The sequence below is a fragment of the Sander lucioperca genome, chromosome 23 (genome assembly GCF_008315115.2).
Source record: "Sander lucioperca isolate FBNREF2018 chromosome 23, SLUC_FBN_1.2, whole genome shotgun sequence".
Lineage (NCBI taxonomy): Eukaryota > Metazoa > Chordata > Actinopteri > Perciformes > Percidae > Sander > Sander lucioperca.
In genome coordinates this window covers 1919683-1939683 of record NC_050195.1, presented here as the reverse complement: position 1 = coordinate 1939683, position 20001 = coordinate 1919683, and the positions used below count along the sequence as shown (strand labels likewise).

The window sequence follows — 20001 nt, the reverse complement described above, 5'->3', positions numbered from 1 at the left end:
GATGAGTGGAGCTGGCCAATAAACAAAGCTGTTTGTTTGAGTTGTCCTCTGGCTGTCTTTTAGAGGCAAGCGGCTCCTCTCTTAACTCCCCTTAGCTTGTTTTTTATACAACAGCAGAAGAAAGAAGTGGAAAAAAGGAGGGAGACAGAGAGCAAAATGATTAATTTGCAGACTTGTGAATAGCGATTCCAGGATTACAAAGAATGAGTCAACCTTTATCGAAGTTGTAGTACATTCAGTAGGAAGGGTATTAACATTTCACTAGAGTTAAATATCTACAAGTCTCACCCACTCAGAATAAGCAATTCCACTTGGAGGTTAAGCAGCAGTAAAATCAATTTGCCATGCTTCATTGAGTCCAGCTACAGAAAAGTACTTAGATATGCTGTGAGTCTCCTGTGTGATGATATCTATGTATTTAACCTTTATTTTGTTATGTGAAGTTGTCAAATTCTCCGCTGTTCCATAGCTATTGTGATATCACATCCGCTAAGCCCTGTCTATTTATAAGGCTAAACCAGAACGGAAAGTCTGGACAGGCCTGTGTATCTGACAACACATACACATTCTTACTGTACATATCCACACATACACACATGCATCTGAATTAAAAGGTGCACTGCAGTCAGTGTATATACCACAGAGATGTGGGTGTCTACAAGTCTGAGCTGAGACAGATGTTGCGGTGGTCTTGCTAAAAGGGTGGGGAACAACTTTCATTAACAGTAGCACGGCAGCTGGGAGATGTCTCATTAAGTGAGAGACAGAGAGGGAGAAAAGGGAAAGAGAGAGAAAAAATAAGAGTAGAAGAGGAAAATCCAGTCATGTGCTGAGGGGTCTAATGAGTTGCAGAACTTCAGGAGAGGAATCTGACATCTGAATTCCCAGTGACTTTTTTTAAGTCACTAATGATAATTTATTTGTCAGCTTCAGATGTTTAATTCATATGATGTGCTTTATTTTATGGTATGTTATTCCTGAAGGAGTGGACAGTTGTGTGTTTTAATGGGGAGGACAGCCAGTGAGGGGACAGTTGAGAAACAAAGGTGTCTGTTGGCTGTGCTGTAGAGTACAGTATGACAGTGCCAGTGTCCCGAATGGACAACACGGCTAAAACATGGGGTATATTCGCCGCAGCCGAGCTGTTGAGCGTCAGTGTGACATCATGAGAGCGCCGTAACTGTTTATACTCCCGTGTGGTGCTCGCGACACTAGTTGCAGTCTTCTCCTGAACAGAGAGTGCATATGAGGAAAGGCTACCGACTTTGCTATTTCTACGGACTAGAAGAAGAAAAAGGTAAATAACGGCAGAACTGGCAGCATTGACGTCAAACAGAATTTCTGAATTACCTGAAAACCATATTGAATTCATTAAGACCAGTTCTGTTCTAATACAGCATAGAGGAAAAAACATAACAGCCCTATCGTTCTCCAGGAATTGTGACATTGTGACCTGAAAGTCATATTATCAACCTTCCACAACAAAACAAAGCAGCACTGATCCACAGCCTGTTGGAGGGAGGGACTTGGGGGTAAAGGTCACCTCATTCACAATGGTCTATCTGATTGGGTGGATTTCATATGTGCACTTTTTTTTTTTGGTAGTGAGCCTTAGGCTAAACTTGTAATGAAATCTGTCCTATTAATGAAAGGTTTCTATTTTCACTTTCTCTTTGTAAGAAATCATGTTCACACATGGGATGCTTTTCCCATTGTGTGCAACATTTGAAAGTGTTGACATGAGTGAAAATTTTATTTATTTTTTATGACTTGAACATGCAAAGAGTGAAACAGATACCCAGATGTAGGAAGTCAGATATTTCCTGCATGTAAGTGTTAGAGCGTGTGTGTGTGTGTGTGTGTGTGTGTGTGTGTGTGTGTATTTTGTGTGAAAAATGTGGCCGGGCTGCATTGCGGGCGCATTTTGGAACTCTGGTGTCAGTTACCTGAACAGAAAGAGCTTATCTGTTGGATCAGGAATCAGTGACAGGTCGGTGAAGAAATCAGCTTCTTTTTTCTGTCAGCTTTGAGCGGGTCACCTCCACAGACTCTCACACATTAGCCTTATACTGTAGCTTGGCAGGATCAGTGTGCAGTGCTGACTGTGGGTGAAATAGAGTGTTAAGAAAAGGGCACGGAATCAGGTGGTCATGGTCTGGCACAGGAAGGACAACTAATGGGAAAACAAAGGTTATTTAGGTACAAGATGCAGAGGACTGGGGAAATATGTCCACAGTTTTTATCAGTTTTATAGCCATCATTCCAGTTTGGGATCCAAAAATGTAACTTAGATTTCCAACAACTTAATGGCATTATTACTAACCAACTTATTTCAAGATGTTTTTTCAAGAAATGACATTATGATACCCAAGACATTATCTATTTTTTTTTTTAGAACATTGTAATTAAAAAAAAAACATGAGTCTACAGCCACACTAGAGGCTGTTGGTTTCCTCGGATGGCGAAGTCATGACCCACCTTACTCTGCATATGATTGGCTAGTACTCATGGGCATAAATCTGACAATAAACATAAAATTTCAGAAGAGCAATTTTTGAAGGGGACACAAATAATACAGCCAATTATACTCATAGAGGACATGTGTACACAGAGGAAAGCCTTAATACTATCATTAGTGTAGCATGGAGACTGTACCATTATCCTTCTTTTCAGCGTTTCTCTTGATTCAATGAAAAAGCTGACTAAAATGACCAAAATATTCTTCTTTAAAACCATGTATTTATTTTTTAATTGTTTACAATCAAGCCACAAAAATACCTTAAAACATGACTTATTTTCAAAAAGTGTCCCCATATAAAAGAAATACAATGCTTTTGTACACTTGTTAAATTAGCTGATCATAATGTAAATTAGTGAGCCACTGGTAAAGCTCATCTGCTAACCCGGACAGCCATACACCTCCAAAAATATGAACTAAGCTCAACACACTTACCTGAGACTCTACACCTGGCTGTCCCTGGTCTCCCTGTTCCTCAGTTTCTATGTTCCTATGTCCTTTGCCAGTGACATAGTGATGTTAGTATTTCTATAAGCACCCATTCTTATAAAGATGTTACCAAATTGTCTTGATATGTGGACTTAATGTACTTACTTGGCGTTTTGGTGTAAGCCTACTGAAAAAGGATCTTATGCCTGTTTTTCATTTCTCAGAGTCATTTTATCTGAGCAATAACAACACAAATCTTTAACGTCAGGTGTCTAAATATGAGTTAGTTTCATAGGTTCACCACTCGGCCATATTATAAGTATGAAATGATCTTGCGTCCTCCACATAAATATTAGGTTTCTTCTGGGACAGAGGCTATATATTTAACTGATCTGCCACTTCATATTGAGCAAAACACAACTGTAGATCTTCAATATTAACCCTAATGTCAGTTCACACACATAACGTTAGGCTTATCGCCGTGGTAACGTTAGTTGTAGTGGGTGCATTTCTATCCAACAAGCTATTAAACGAGCTAGGCTACATTATATTACACTAACATAGCGAACATTTTGTCATGACTTATTCATTAATTACTCAGCATAATTTCTATTTGAGAAAAGAAAAACTTCATCCGATGTTTAATGTGAATAAAATAGCCTTGAACCGCCTACTTACTACATTCCTGTCACTATCCGATGTGACTGTGAGTCTAGTGCAGATCCTAACTACAGCATGCAGTGGACCAAACCACTGTGAGGCAAGGGAGGGGGAACTCAAAATGTTTCTAAACTTAAAAAGCATTTTTTGGGGTTTGTATTGTTTTACTACTTACACAGATATGTTAAGTATACATCATTATGTTATTTACAATACACAGCATTGTTTTAATGATATTTCTAGGGGGGGACAACCTAACCCCCCCGACCCCCCTGGGATTTACTACCTTGCTAGTACTTGTTGCCTTCGTTGGTTGGGTTGGTTAGGTTTAGGCAAGAGGAGTGAGATTGGTAAGGGTTAGAGTAAGAGTACCATGGTAAGCCAATCAGAGGCAGAGTAGGGCAGGTCATGACTTCGCCATCCTAGAAAAATATCGCGTTTTGGAGTGCTTTGAGCTAAATGCTAACGTCAGCATGCTTACAATGACAATGCTTACATGCTGATGTTTACAATCTTGGTTTTTAAATCAGCAAAGTGATTTGTAATTTTTACTACTACAATGCATTCAATACTTGTTAAGACATTTTATGCAAAACAACAAATGTCAAACTTACGGTGGTGCTAAAGGAAAAGTCAGGGGATCGTAAAAGCTTCATTGTCTAGGACCCATGAATGTCTGTACAAAATTGAATGGCAATCCAATGTTTGAAGACATTTGAGTCTGGACCGAAGTGATGGACCAACCGACCGACCAGCATGGCTAGAAATCTTGTAATGGATCATTATTATTTCTGCCCGCTGGCAGCGTTTTTCAAACAAGATTAAAAGTCTCAGTCCAAAAGACTTGTTAAACTGGATATTATTGCAGTGTATTAGAAGCTTAATTTATTCTAATCATATTTAAATAAGATCCTTTTTTCTTTACACTAGGCTCAGTTCCACTTGAAGGGATCATCTGATATCCTGACTCCGATAACTTCTACATAATAAAAATACTGTCAGATACTCAACAGTGGACCAGTGCAGTGTGTATAACTATTCATGGCTTCAGGGTATCGCTATGTGAGCCTTGCTTTTATTGCACACAACAGGATTTTGTATCTAACTGCTTAGTTATGGGACAGTAATAGTAGGGGAGAGTGGGAGTGCGCACAGGGAAACATTCCTCCATAAATAAGTGAAAGTAACTGCAAACAGCAGGAGGCCATGTTCCTCATAAGACATGGGTGCTCATGGGCAAGTGTTTCATGTTGTCTTTCAACTGAGGGGACCATCATTTACTCAACTACTGGCAGCTGTAAAAGAGACAGCAGCATTCTTAAGCTATTGGAGCGAGACACAATTCACTTGCAGATCCCTTGTGACACTCTGCAAGAAGGAGGTCATTTTTTGGCCTGGAATGTTGACAGTAAAAGTGCAGTGAGGCAGGTTGTTAAGACCACAGAGTGTAATTGTTGGTTTGGAAGAGCTGCTTTATTTATGACTGCGGGTTGGCTGGTTGGAGGCTGACCTGTTGGTTGGTTGTGATGATTGTGTATGTGTCATTGTCAGAAGGATTTTGACACAGAAACACTGACACCAACTGCTATGGCTAAGATGAAAACTAAAGAATGTCAGACCCTCTTTGACACTCTTTGAGTTGACTTTGGGTAATATATTGTCAAAAATCCAATGTAAATGTTCAAGAATAAGCAACAACCCTGATAGCATATCACATTTTATGTTTGCCATGTGTCAAATGTCATTCCCACTGAAACATTATAAAATATTTAAGGATAGTTGTATATTTGCCAAATGACTGGGGCATAACAATCCAACAATAAAACATTGTTATTGGTTGCTTTGGGCTCATTTTGTTGTTGTATGTCAGTCAATACATAATATAGGTATTTTTCAAAGAACCTCAAGTGTTCTAGAGTTTTATAGCAAAAAGATTCAGCTAAAGTTGTAGGTAAAGTACTTTCAGCAATTACACAAACAATTCTATCCATCTAAAAATCTTTTAGAAAAAGGATGAAATACCATTTTACTATGCTATAGCTGCTGCTTGCACCATCTGCTTATATAGCCACTGCTGAATGCAGCATGTTCTCTGTGGGTTGTTGCATATAATTCCGGGAAACATAGGAAATCACTTATTTATGCAGGACTAGATCAGACAGCTTGAGCACCAAAAAAGGAATTTACAACATTTCCTCAAAAAAGAACTCTTGGAATTAAATGAACATTACAATGACTGTGTACAGAGTATTCACAACTCAGTTCCACAGTATAATCATGTGATCCCTCTCTATTGGCCTGCTAACTGTCGGCCTATTGTGGCTAGGAGCCTAAGCACGTGAACGGGTGAAAGCAGACATAAGTGGGTGGAAGCAGACTTGTCTCCATATGTTAGACATCATCCGTCAGCTGCTGCATTGTGTTTATCCATGCACTCACCCCACCACTTTCAATTACATGGCCCACAAACTAGGCCATTGATCCCCTCACGTTTTCCTGTTAAGGTATGCCAATTTGCACCTTCTTCTAGCGCATTGAGATCAGGTCACTTACATCAGCAGCTGCAAAGAAATGATCTCATGCAGAGTCGCAGCCCTTCCCCCGTCTTCCTTTACATAAACACATATATGTACAGACTAGAGACGTGTACCTACAGACTTGTTTGCACAATATATGAAGCCTGCGAGCATGTTTGCTTACTGTCAGGCAAACAGGTCATAGTTGCTTTTAATAAACCCCAGAGTAGGGACAAACACAAAGACTGGTGTCTCCTGTGAGGCTTCTAATTGGACACAACATTGCCTGCAGGACAGGCGCTTGCCTAAGTCCGTCGTGTTGATAAGATAACTTGATCACATATTAGCTGGCTGCCATGCACTGAGAGCAGTTTGGATGTGGCTCAGAAGTAGGTTATGACACATTTGGATGCATGCTAGTGTCTGGTGGGCCCCTCTGCGGGGATGGAGAGTTAAACAAGAGACAGCTTCCAGACAAAGTCCTGATAAAAAAACAGACGGTGTGTGTGTGTGTGTGTGTGTGTGTGTGTGTGTGTGTGTGTGTGTGTGTGTGTGTGTGTGTGCGTGCGTGCATGTGTGTGTGTGTGTGTGTGTGTGTGTGTGTGTGTGTGTGTGTGTGTCAGACAGTTTGACTAACACCTGTTAGTCTCAGGGTCCAATTTTAAGACGAGATAATGTGTTTCTTGTCAATGCTCTCCGTCTGTCTCACACACATTGAATTCAGTCTATGACCACTCCATGGTAGCAGAAGAGCTTATAGCCCGAGGGCGAGGGGCTAGTCGCTCTGTGTCCTGGAATGCAGTTGACTTTCTAAATCCCCCACCAGTCTATCCTGGGGCTGTGGGGCAGGGCCTATCTCAAGCCCCCTTTTTCCATGTGAGCTACGTCTGGAATCTCAAAGCAAGCAGTTAGCTGATTCTCCCAGCCTCACTCTTTCACCGTCACTGTGTTTGTTGATCTCAAGGTGCAATGGAGGAGGAAATAGCAGATGAAGACAAAGATTGTTCACTTGGGGAAGGTAATGAGCTTTCTGACAAGCCACTCGCAAATGAATTATGATCCTTCTGAGGTTTGAGTCTATTCTGTCTGCCGAGTGTAATTTGGTTAGCAGTGGGGAAACTGTGTTTGGGAGTTAAAAATAGGATTGGAAATACATGAGACTACCGGGGCTCTGAACTTGAGCAGGGTGGGGGTTTGTGCTAATGGTGCTGGTGACAGGGCTTGATTGTGACGCACCTCCACCTGATATTTCTCCAAAATTAGGCCTTTTTTTTTTTTTTTTTTTTTTTTTTAAGCTTTTTGTGTTTACTGAACAAAGGTGTTTGTGTTTTCTTCAAAAGATCTGCAGGTGAAAACGAAACAGACAAAAACTGTACTAGATTGAAAGACAGAAAGGAGAAAGTTTAGTTATTGCAGTTATACTAAGCATGTGTTTTTCTCCAGTTGTTGCACTAGTTAAATCTATGGAGCTACCTCTGTCTCAGTCTCAACATGTCTTTGAGAAGCAAACAATAAATTCCTTTTTTTCATTTGTGGCTCACAGCATGCTTTCAAGCTTTCAAAGAAGAAAAGAAAAGCCATATTACACCACCCACAAAATAGTGGCAAATCACTTGAAATATCCATCTTCAACAACCGTTGAAGAACCGAAAGGTACACATTATAGCTCTACTGAAGCTGTCTGTTAAGAAAACAAGGCAACACAACAGCTCACTTTATAGCTTCTTCTTCTCTCTTCATTTTGCTGCCATCCATATTATCTCCTTTATTTCCCTCTTCTCTCTTCTCTTCTCTTCTCTTCTCTTTTCTTTTCTTTTCTTTTCTTTTCTTTTCTTCTCTTCTCTTCTCTTCTCTTCTCTTCTCTTCTCTTCTCTTCTCCAACAGAATCTCACAGGATAGCTTTCAGCTTGATGGATTGTTTCTGTAGTCCCGAGGCCATGATTGATTTAGGACAAGATAACACAGATGTTTATATGCCTAAGGAGGCTGTATTTATTTTATCTCCATTCTGTCCTAAAATCTAATATTCATCTTTAAAATCACTTTTTATATTCTAGAAAGTATTTTCATATGATAAAAGGGGAATATTTGCCTATTGCAGTATATGTATCATGGCTAAGGTCTTCTGAAACAGAAGACATTTCATTTTAATATTTTTGAATTGAAAATGTCACCCTTTAATTAAACGTATTGCATCTAGCAGTTTCTTCTCAATCTCAACATTTTGCAAGGCTCTGGATGTATAAACAGATGCTCTGCATATCGTTTCCGAGTAACTCCATTTGTGCCTCCTTATATTAATGGATATCCTTGGCTTTTTTTTATTAAGGAAAGAAGCCTGAGCAGCTGTTTCAAATCAGTGTTTGCATCACCAATAGTCTGTCTGTCTGTCACATTAAATTGTGGATTTATTGCTGTAAAGTCAAACAGTATGAATATATAACGAACTGGGCCGACTGCATATGTTTATTTCAGCGTTGCTTCTGGAGAGAATATCATTTTTCTCTTTTCTTTACTTTCTCACATGGAGTGTGTGATAGCAAAAGAGAAGAGACTATAGTCTTAGTTTTTTCCATTTAAAAATAGGTTTAGGTCTCAGATGGTTGAATTTGACCTGACATGCTTCATGACCTATAGAATAATAACATACACGCACTTGCAGTTGATGTTAAAACATCAGCACAGCACATTTGTTTTGACCCCATGTCTCTCTGTCCCCTCAGAACAAACCAAAAGCAACCTGAAGGTAACCTCCCCAGAGGACGCCCAGCACGTAAGCCGCAGACAGGCCTCCCCAAATGGGACGGCTCCTTCAAGAGGGGACGCCAAAGGCAGCCGCACGGTCCCTCGAAGACACACGTTAGGGGGAGCCCGCAGCTCCCGAGAGATCCTAGCTATGCAGCCGTCAGACATGGACAAGAAGAGGGAGGCCTTCCTGGAGCATCTGAAGCAGAAATACCCCCATCATGCCTCAGCGATCATGGGCCATCAGGAAAGGCTGCGAGAGCAGGTCAGTGGATTGAGAGAGGCCCCGGGTGGGCAATGTTGTTGTTTATTTTGGCTCAAATTGTTAGGATGATCTGATTTATGAATCTAAATGTCTTGTTTATTTCAATGAATGAATTACAGAGAATCTCCCAACTACACCCCCTTAGGATAAGATATAATGATGCCAGCGCATTGTTTTTGTTTTTCCGGCCTGCCATCCACCTTGTTTCCAGATGGAAGCAGCTGTTTTCAGTGTCAATGGTCCAGCACAGTTGATAGACAAAGTTAGCAGGTAAACAATGTACACATCATAAATCCAAACGAATGCTAATGTCCACTGGATGTGTAAATAGGCCACCACAACATTTCTCCATGTCAACTTCATAAAGTGAGAAAATGCTTAAAGGTTGTGTTTTTAGTTTATTCCTCTGCCAGAGTATTCAAAGAAATTCTATTATTACATTTTAATGTCTGTTTAGTATCCCCTTAAGCAGCAATATTTAGCATAATTTAATATTTTGTTCAATTTAATCTAGCACAAATGTATTCTACTTCTGACAATTGAAATAACCTACAAGTATTTCTTAAAGGAATAGTTTGACATTTGGGGGAATACTTCTTCACCAAGTAGCAGCCTGTTAGCTTAGCTTAGTATAAATACTGGAATCGGCCACATAACCCCCTATACAATGGTAAATAGTTGTTTATACACTTCAGTTTTTATCTAGATGCTTTTGGGGTAACGGTACAGTACATACAGGGATATTTACATGATATAAGAGTGGTATCAATTTTCTCTTGGCAGAAATCAATAACGCGTATTTTCCTAAAAATGTTTAACTAATTCTTTAACATGACAACGAAGATAAAAGAGGGATGACAGTACAAATTAGTTAAATTAGTTAAATAATTATGTTTATGTACTTTCCGAATCAAATGTGAACTTCTAAGTGCTCTTGCCCTCCTATATTGGCCACATTGGAAGTATTGTTATTTTTCTCTGCAGACTGAGGCATCAGTGCAACTGCAAAACTATTTCCTCCTCTTTTTTGCCGCAGGTTAAATGTGAAGTCTATCCTATAAATCTGCTTGTCACGTTTCCCTCCCACAGCTGCTGTGAAACAGTAATGTGGTGTTTGTGTGAAGGAGTAGAAAACAAGTGACTGTTTGAATCGTCCATACACTCTGTAAAGCCTGATTTGATCACCATAATTGGACTTCCTTATAGCTTCAGACTGCTTTGTGTATTCTAGACTACAGTATGGTGTATAAAGTATACATGTCTCAGGGTTGTTTTGGTGCTTTTACTGATTATAAAGTCTCCCCGTGCTTTTTAAAGTCAAGTAAGTTAATGGGGGAGGGCGACACACGTAGTCACGACGAGGACATTTTGGCTCACCTGGTCATTGTCTGTTTGTTTGCTCTGGGTCAGAGGAGACAAAAGGGAGGGGCAAGCTAGCTTTGTAGCCAAAACAATTGAGGTAATGGTGAGACTGGCACCAAGCCACAGGGGTGCTCCAGGCAGTGGTACTTGCATTGTGCAAGAGGGATTTTGTGTGCTGTTTTCAGACCTGCACACATGCAAAGTAAACCCTTTTCATGAGGTGCTCACTGTGAACCCAATGAATTTGCATAGGTAATATCAGTCAGCAGGGATGATGGTGGTGGTGGTGTGTGTGTGTGTGTGTGTGTGTGTGTGTGTGTGTGTGTGTGTGTGTGTGTGTGTGTGTGTGTGTGTGTGTGTGTGTGTGTGTGTGTGTGTGTGTGTGTAGTAGGCTACATGTGTGCGTATATAGGCTACATCAACAAATTATCTATCTAATAACTGTTGTTATCGAGTGCACACAGGGAAATGGAGGAAAGAGTTTGTTATTAAATTGTGGTAGTCAGACAGGTAAATTCAACTTCGGGCTGGGGTGGAGTCAGAGTTCCCATAGTGACTCGTGATGTCACCGCTGGAGGGGCTCGGTTTACGTGTAGGTGCCTGCTGGAGCGAACTGGCAGGCTGTGTGAGAGCTGAGTGCAGGAACGCTGCTCTGCAGAACAGGCGATGGTTATGAAGATTGTCTGGAGGCATGGCTCCGCAGAGGAATAGCAATAAAGTTGTCATACAGAGGAAATAAACTTGTCACATCGGCGGCAGGGCAGAAGCACTAAAGGTAGGACATTGTCGGAAAAATTGCTGTTCCTTTAGGCAGTCAGTGCAGTCCCAGACATTCAAAACAGCATTGCGTGCCAAAGTAGCCTGCTTCTACACTAATGTATGGATTTTTGCGCTTTTAAACAACGTGTAGTACGCCTGGGAGTGTTTGTGCTGCTGCAGAGTGCACACCAGCGGGCTGTCAGGTACTGCAAAACTTCCAAGAAGCGAATGCAAAACTTGGCGCACGAGTTTTATCGGGAAAAAAAAAAAGGACGAAATAGTCTTCGAGCACAACTGATCCCTTCACTTCTTTAGTAAGATGGAAGCGTGTGGTTGTCAGCAGCAGTAAATCACTCATAAGGTACAATCACCTATCTGCAACTCCCCATAATCATAACGAGATGGCAATTACGTAGCCATAATTGCAAAAAAAATTATCTATTGTGAACGGAAGTTAAGGGTTGTATCAAAGCATGCTATATCTTGCAAGATATTGATGGTGGTTATGATTATGGAGACAATATAGATAGTTAAAACTGATTGTTACGCTGTTGCCGCTATTAATGCTACTGCACGTTTTTGCAGTGGCTTCATGTTAAAATGGATTTAAAAATAAAAACAAAATGTCTGCGATTTAGTGAGTAGGCTAATTGGATATTTCTTTAAATGTGTTTTACTGTCGATTGGATTTTTGAAAAAGATCCAGGATGACTTTTACAATCTACAATCTGTCAAAAGGAACCTGTAGTGGCCACTGCCATCACTTCGATATAACTTAATGGCTCCTGTTGAATTTCCAGTTTTAAATTGTATTTTCACCGTCGCATTTTTGGCATGCAGTGAATGTGTTATTCTATTGACTAATTTCAATGGACTTTGGAGTTTGGCTTTTTTATGTCATTAGATTCCATTATATTGCCTTTAATGTGTCCAGGATTGCTGGATATGTTCACTATGTGTAAGTAGCAGCAAGAGGAAGGCTATTTTCTTTTGCTTGTGTATGAACTTGTACTGTAGGCCTATAGAAAAATATGTTTTGGGTCATTCCGGGGGTCATAGATAATTATGTTTGGAGCTTACTCATCTGACAGTGCTTTCTTGGAGTTACTGTTAAAAGAAGATCTCAAGTTGTATTCCAGTTTGTGTAAATATAAAACTCTTTGAAGTTCCTCCCTCAGCTGCTGAAACACTGAAATGAGACTAGGGAGAGATAAAATGATCTGTTGGTGCTGACTTTCAGTTTGTAGGCTAAGACATGGCACTTTTAAATTGATTTTGGGATGAAACTCCTCATATGTCATTCAGATGTTGGGAGGGAGATTTGAGTGACGCGTGAGTTTATCATGTCAGGGAAGAAGATACGAGATACTGTCACAAAGCAGACTGGTTTGAGCATGAATTTCTGGCAAATTAGTGCAAGATAGTGCTGATAAATGAAAAAGAAGATGATTGAAGACCGCATTTGGCGTAATCTTTTTCAAGATGTCAAGAGGAATTCAATCATTCACTGCTAATATAAACAGTGGAACATTAAATGAAACAAAAACAAAAATGACAAGTTTATTGAAGTGTTTATCATTTGGTGTCCTGGGAAGGTGTAATTATTCTGCTGTAAGGAACAACAACAACAACAACAAAACAAGTCAAGTGGCTGATAGATTGTGCGGGAGGAAGCTTCTCACACAGACAAAAGTGCCGACCATACAGGAAAGACAACATCAGTGGCAACAATACATGCTTCAGAGGTGAGAAAGAATTGTCACCGGAGGTTTGAGTTACAAAGGCCGAGATTCATCAAGGTTGGAGCGGAGGTTGGGAAGATGATATCGCTTCTGAAAGGTGGATGACCCCACTCTGCCCAGCATGACTGCACACACACACCCACCCACACACATACACACACCCACACACACACATACACACACACACACACACACACACACACACACACACACACTGACTGACTTATTCTTATATATGGTACCCTTCGATTCTTTCCTTGTCTCCTTCTATGATCCTTAAACCTGCAACAAAAGCGAGTGGTTTAATTTCCTCCTCTCCTCATCAGGCCTGCAAAGACCTGGATCCCACCAAAGGGAGATGAGATAATATCCCACTGGCCTGACCACCACCCATCCTCTAACCCCTCTCTCTCTGCTCAGCAGGGTCTTTGACAATCACAAACTGAACCGCTTGAACGATCACAGACACACATACACACACTCACCGAATTCCCTCCTTCCGCCTGTGTGTCACTGTCTGTGTGCGATGAGCTGTGACTAGCTAGGCCCCTGGTTTCTCTAGCGGCCATGTTAGGACAGCTGTCTGCAGCTGTGGGCACCAGACAGACAGACAGACAGGTCTGTTATCCCCAAACTGTGATAATCCATTGGCTGATGAGAGCACAGATTATGGTAACAGTGTAAAAATGGGAAAACTGTATTCCAGTGCATTTTTTGACAGCTGCTCATGTTGTAGTTTGCCTACAGTATGTGGTTTAGTGTGTAGGTGGGATGTGTTGAAAAAAGGTGATGTCAGGTATTTCTATGCATCAATCAGAATTGAACAATATGAGGATCATTGCCTCTGGTGCCAAGAAGATAAGCAGATAAAATGAGATTTATTATTAATTTACAACTAAAGATATAAGCCTTGGAAAAGGATCACACAAGAAGAGATCCCTTTTCAGAAGTAGTAGTTGGGCAGCAAGTCAAAAGCCGATCAGTGATATAAATTAAACATGCTGCATTTAGTAAAAACGTCAATAAGATGGCAGGGTGCACAAGATCTGCACCCTCCCACCAATTCATGTTAAACAAAGCCACATAAATGCCCCTCATTTGTCATTATACACAGAGTAAATGTACTGTAAACTCTCCCTCTGAGTCTTTCTGTGGCACTGCAACATTTGGCCGGTCCCCCACATACTTCTCTCTGTGGGCTCCTGGCCATGCTACACTCTTGCTCCTCAGAACCAAGGTCAGCTAGATGACACTGGCTCCGAGCATGCATTGCCTCCCTGCAAGTGATCTGACCATGATCAAAGGAACAAAGAATAGGAGGGAGGTTTGGGGGAGTGTTGTTTCTGTTTTAAACTAAACTGCACAAAGAAGAATAATCACTCAATGTCTTCCACTCCTGGCACAGTATGCATGCAGTATCACAAGCACACATATTACTGCATACTGAAACATGTATGTGATATTTTCACAAAGCACCTCTTTGTTGTAGCCTTTATTGCACCTTGTGTCTGAAGTCACACAATCAGACACTGTGTGCGGCAGGTCTGCTGCAAAACATCTGTTTTTAATCATCCAACCTCCACTGACCATCAGTAGCAGGACTGTTTTTTAATGGCATCTGCCAACTCTTCATGAAGTGACATTTTGAGAGCTACCGCGAGTAACACAAACAAGAACCACAAGGTTAATGAGGGGCATGCATTGACCTGCCAGTTAAAAGGGGTTATGTGTCGGGGGTTTGGGTTTTTGAGGTGCAGCACCCCAACTGAGAGGACAAGTGGTCCGTGGTGTGGCGCCAAGCCTGTGTCTAATCCCGAGTGTCGTGTGGGGGGTTAAGCTGCTCTGACAGAAGGCCCTGATGGACCTGCATCTGATCACTGCTGATAATGAGTCAAGCCAGACAGAATTTTACACACAAACACAATGCCAGTGTGTTAATCAGACCAGCTAATCAGGTCTGAGCTCTTTTCAGTGTACTAGCACAACAGAGCTGTATTAGCCCAGGCTTTAGTTAACAACAGAAGTCGGAGTTGTCTTCAGTTTCATTGTTGCTCCTCTGGTTTAACGGGCAGGTAGTATTGAGGATCCTAAAAAGTTCAGATTTTGTTGCCAGATTTGCAGAGAATGGAGGTGAAATGTCTCTAACCTTATGCCCTTACATTCCATTGGGTGCAATTAGCCTGAGGAACCTCCTTGACTTATTTTATCAGTTTTGATGTCGTCCCAACTAAACTGTAACAATACAGAGAAAGCAGTTAAGGAAATTTTTTTAACAAAGGACAATATTATTACATGATAATGCCCACTGTTTCCTATCTACAGGACTCAAAACGGCATAAATGGATGGATTAATTAACAACATTTTCTTCTATCAATGTTTTTGCTGGTTAAAACTGCTTGAAGACGACAAGCACAGTATCTTCAGGTATTCCTTGTAAGCATTGCATGTATGCATGGTCAAAGTTGCACATCCATGTGCTTTTTGTGTAAAATAATGACTAAAGTGACCCTGTAATAACAGTAGTTTCTACTGGTTGTTGCTAATACAGAGCTACGTAGCACTACATCAGCATAGTGCAGTGGTGGAAAAAACACATCGGAGGTTTTAATCTAGTAACGTTTTGGCCATAAATGATGTACAGTATATACAGGCTGCCAACTAATAACATGGGATTAGTTTCATGGTCAGTTACCGGGGGTCCCTTGTTTTCTCTATCTGTATCATCTTCTTTGCTTTGCAAGTCTTTGCATGCAGCCCGACATCTGGACTCCACCTTGGGCCAAAGGTATGAGCCTAACTTCAAAAGGCAAATCCGACACAGAGGCACACCAAGATGATTTCACCACAGACGGGACCAGCTCAAAGCATCTGGCTCAAACCTCGTTTTGATCTCCTGTGCTTTATTTCCACTTGGCCCTTTTCAGTGGAGATAAAGGAGTATAGTGTGGGATAGAGAAAAGCACGGCAGCAAATTGGCTCAAAGTCGGACTTGCTTTACTAAATGTTTAAAATACATTTTTAACAGACAGAATGAGAAGGCAGGTTTTTCTTTTACTAAACATGATGACATAGATGACAAGGAACACCTGGAATATAAGTAAATATACAGTGGGGAAGTATATATATTTCAGACATCGGCAGCTAATGGAATCTGTAATAAATTAGATTATTTGACAGAAGTGGAGTATGTGCTGCAGTTTATCGTAGCATCTCCTCCTCAGGGTTGACACCATAATCTACCTCAACATTGGCTCAAGTATTCATGTTATGTATCCCAAGCTACTCAGTTTAGCCCTTGCTTGGTTTGTTTCATGTTTTACACTTTGCAGATGGTGTTAGCATGGGAGCTAACAAAACAAGTCAGGCCAGCTCAGTGCAGAGAAAACTTGGTGGTGACTCAGCACCTTAAGCATCAGTGGGTGCTGTTTATTGACAGTGAGAGTTGGAGTTTTGTGACTTCTCACAAATGGTTAACTGAGTCATCTAGAGCTGAGAGCTCAGGGCTGTGTGTGTGTGTGTGTGTGTGTGCGCGCGTGTGTGTGTGTGTGTGTGTGTGTGTGTGTGTGTGTGTGTGTGTGTGTGAGCAGGATTTTCTTATTGTGTCTCTCAGAGGTCAAAAAACAGTCAAATGCAGGTAAGTACCAGTCAGTGACAGGAAAAAAAAGACAATACACAGTAATACAAATGAGCATGACAGATAAGCACAGAAAAGAGAATTTAACTTTCAAGTATAAAATAAACTAACCAACAGTGTTTACATTACAGTGATGTGTAGCTGATAATTTTTTCAGGAAATACAAAAACATTGGATGCAGTTCTATCAAGCTAAATAAAAACTTCAGTTTACTACTGATTATCTGACTCTTTTTCTACACAAACACACACACAGACGCACAGAGAAACTCTCCTCTGGGAGAGTGGGTATAATAAATCTTAGGCTCAGTGTAGGAGCGTATATAGTCTTCGGTGACTTGTTAATTAGGCATGAATAGCAAAGCCATTATCAGGACTGGTTTCGTGGGACGAAAAAGGAGACCTGACACTTGACGAAATACTGTGATTTAAAACCAGCCAAAACTTCCAATACATTATCAGCGAAAAAAGGTGCAAAAATATACTTTAGCTTTGGCGGTAGTTGAATTAAGCCTCTTTGATCGCATTAGATTATATGTGCGTTTATGTGTGTGCAACATGCTGTAGAGGATGCAGGACTCCGGTTTCTCTGGAGAGAAGAAAGCCCTCTTTGTTTTGGTGACCACAGGCTCGGAGCCACACACACATTCACACATTCTCAGATATACACCCAGAGAAGCTCAAATTAGACCTGGAAGGTCCTTTCTTTTAACCCCAGGAGAGACGCTCTCTGGAGAAGGACCAGGTTCATGTGAGGACGTGTCATATAAACGGGCCATCGGAAATATGAGCATATGAGCAGCTCTTTGTGTTTCACTATAGAGGGATCCTGTGTGTGTGTGTGTGTGTGTGTGTGTGTGTGTGTGTGTGTGCGTGTGTGCGTGTGCGTGCGTGCGTGTGCGTGCGTGCGTGTGTATGAGAGTAAATCAAACATTAATTGCGTTATTCTGGGACGCTGTGTTTTGGTCTTCATGAAGTGATATTAAAGAACAAGTCTTGACAGATCACGGTCCTGCAGCCCCGTCAGCAAATAGTTTGCATGTATTTGGTTGGCAAGAGAGACAGTGAGCGAGAAGGGGGGGGGAGACTTTAATGTGTGCACACTCGTAAGTGTGTGCAAATCATTGCATGCAAGACTAGTAAATGATCTGCCAGTCTTGGTCTAAGTCTGGACTTTTTTTTATCTTATGCAACACCTTGACTTGAATTTGTGACTCAAACCACAACACAGTGAAGTGAACACTTAGCAACACAAATTGCTCTACCTGTAATGATCCCCGTAGTTTCGTCATAAGTTGACGCATTTACACATGGTTGTAGATTTAGGCTTGCTAAATCAAAGAGTTTAGAAGCTAATTTCTTTGGCTAAATGGAGAGAGGTAGCACTGTACAAGTTAGCCACCTGTGCAGAATACAGGGTTGTGGCAGAGACATTTATTGTCAGCGAGACAACCGTTCACCGCTGTATATACGCGGTGTGCAGGGCCATATGATGAACCAATTTGTCAATTTACCCGATGTGGCTGAGGCACAGGCTATAGCGCAAACCTGGCGCCACAAGTGTATGGCGCTCTGGATGGGACCCATATCCCGATCCTTTCCCCATCCGATGGAAACCGGGACTATAGTCACGTGAGTTACATGTTCGCTACGTCACAACTTATTCAGCAAAGCTGTTTCCATCTCTCATTTTGCGCATTAACTCTTTTTCGAAAAAGGCAAAAACCTCAAGCTTGAAAACCTTTTTTTCAAATTGTGCCGTTTCCATCAACATTTCTAATGCGATACTTCAAAATGCGCGTAAAAATATGTTGAAAACATGACTATTGTCGCACAATTTGCTCAGAAACCAAACTAGTTTTAGTAGAATATTTCAGCATTGGTATTTGGATGTGTGAGCGTGTGTCCACCATGCATTCGGTGTGTCCGAGTGTGTGTGTGTGTGTGTGTGTGCTCTATAGGAGAAGGGCCTGGTATATCTTGCATAGGCTCTCAGGATCCCTGAGGGTAGAGCAGGGTCTTATCTCCTTGGGACTGTCTTCAGCCACAGCCTCAGGGCAGTGAGATGGAAGCTGAGATTGGACATGGGGATTAGTGTTAGAGCGTGTTAAGATATAATGCATTTTTTTTTAGCCCTGAATGGAAACTTTTGGAGTTGTAAAACTGTTTCAGGGATGATATTTTCTACTCATCGGCTGCTAGAATAGAAAGATTTGAACATTGTGATTCATGCAGACGGCCCTCATTCTCTAATTCAATCTCTGTTTCATACAATGGTGCACAACTGCATAACCAGATATACAAACAGTGACTTTCCTCTGCTGTCCGCCAGGTGTGGATTGTGTGTGTTTGTATTGTGCTGTTGCATAGTTAGGGATGTGGGGCGGTGTGTGCAATGGATGGGGGGGTTTCCGCCGTGAGCTCAAGCAGAAAGGGAAGGGAGCAGGACAGGGCAGTTGTACAGAGCAAGCACTACAAGGGCTGAAATAACAGTAGAGGAAGTGACCCTGTTTGCAGTTTCATACTGCTGGAAGGAGATCGCCACTGGTGGGATTATGGTAAATACTACATTTCTGCTTTTTAAGATAATTCAGAATGTGTTTTTCAGTTAGATTGAACATGACTCAAGATGGTGTTTCCTACTCCACAAACTCCCATTAGCTAATACTGTATCTGATGGCCAAGCAAAGTTGACTTTTGTAGCTTCTTTCATTCAGAGAAGTGGCCGATGTCTGCTAGTGATAACTGTGACTAAATCATGTATGCGTGAGTGGATGAAATCAATTGGACGGTGTAGCTGAGTTGTTAGAAATGTCAGTGGAGGAAGAGATAGTCATCTTGCCTCCTCTGTGCACTGGATCAACAGGCACAGTACTGTGACTGTTGGGATTCTGCACGTCATTTGCTGTCTGAATGACAGATCTACTTGATTATATTTTACTTGCCAATGTAATATTTTATTAATGAGATGATAACAGTTGTGGTTATTGTTTTGTCATTTCTGTCATTGTCTTTTGATTATAAACGTGTAGCAGTGGGTCTTGAACTGCCACAACTTCTGCCTTCACCTTCACTTTGACTGTGGATGCTATAAAGTCATCACCTTTTAACACAATACTTTACAAGCAAGCCCATCTCTGAAAGGTCATCTGGGGATTTGGATGGAGGGATTAGAGGAGGAATGCATCAGAGGAGGGAGGGAGAGAGGGATGTGGTAGCAATGAATGGGAATGGATGACTAGGGGATTTCAGTATAATGTCATTAAGGCTAGGGGAGACAAAGGATGATGGTCTGTCCACAGACAGCATACGGACTGAGCGCTGACTGGTTGATTGACACAGGCTTTATTATTCAAAGTTGAGCAGCGACT

At 41.3% G+C, this 20001-nt stretch overlaps 1 protein-coding gene across 23 annotated transcripts in view; it reads left to right on the top strand.

The window, feature by feature from the left end:
* si:ch211-285f17.1 (sickle tail protein homolog) overlaps positions 1-20001 on the top strand; it is a 110241-nt gene that overhangs the window by 57119 nt on the left and 33121 nt on the right. For 20 of the 23 annotated variants that reach the window (XM_031304874.2, XM_035998053.1, XM_035998051.1 and 17 more), the window contains exon 2: positions 8847-9133. In XM_031304874.2, the coding sequence (XP_031160734.1) occupies positions 8847-9133 (287 nt within the window). Of the gene's footprint in view, positions 1-7010; positions 7142-8846; positions 9134-11081; positions 11271-19053; positions 19189-20001 lie in introns of those variants that run through there. The other 3 variants (XM_031304875.2, XM_031304880.2, XM_031304879.2) reach the window with 3 other exon arrangements.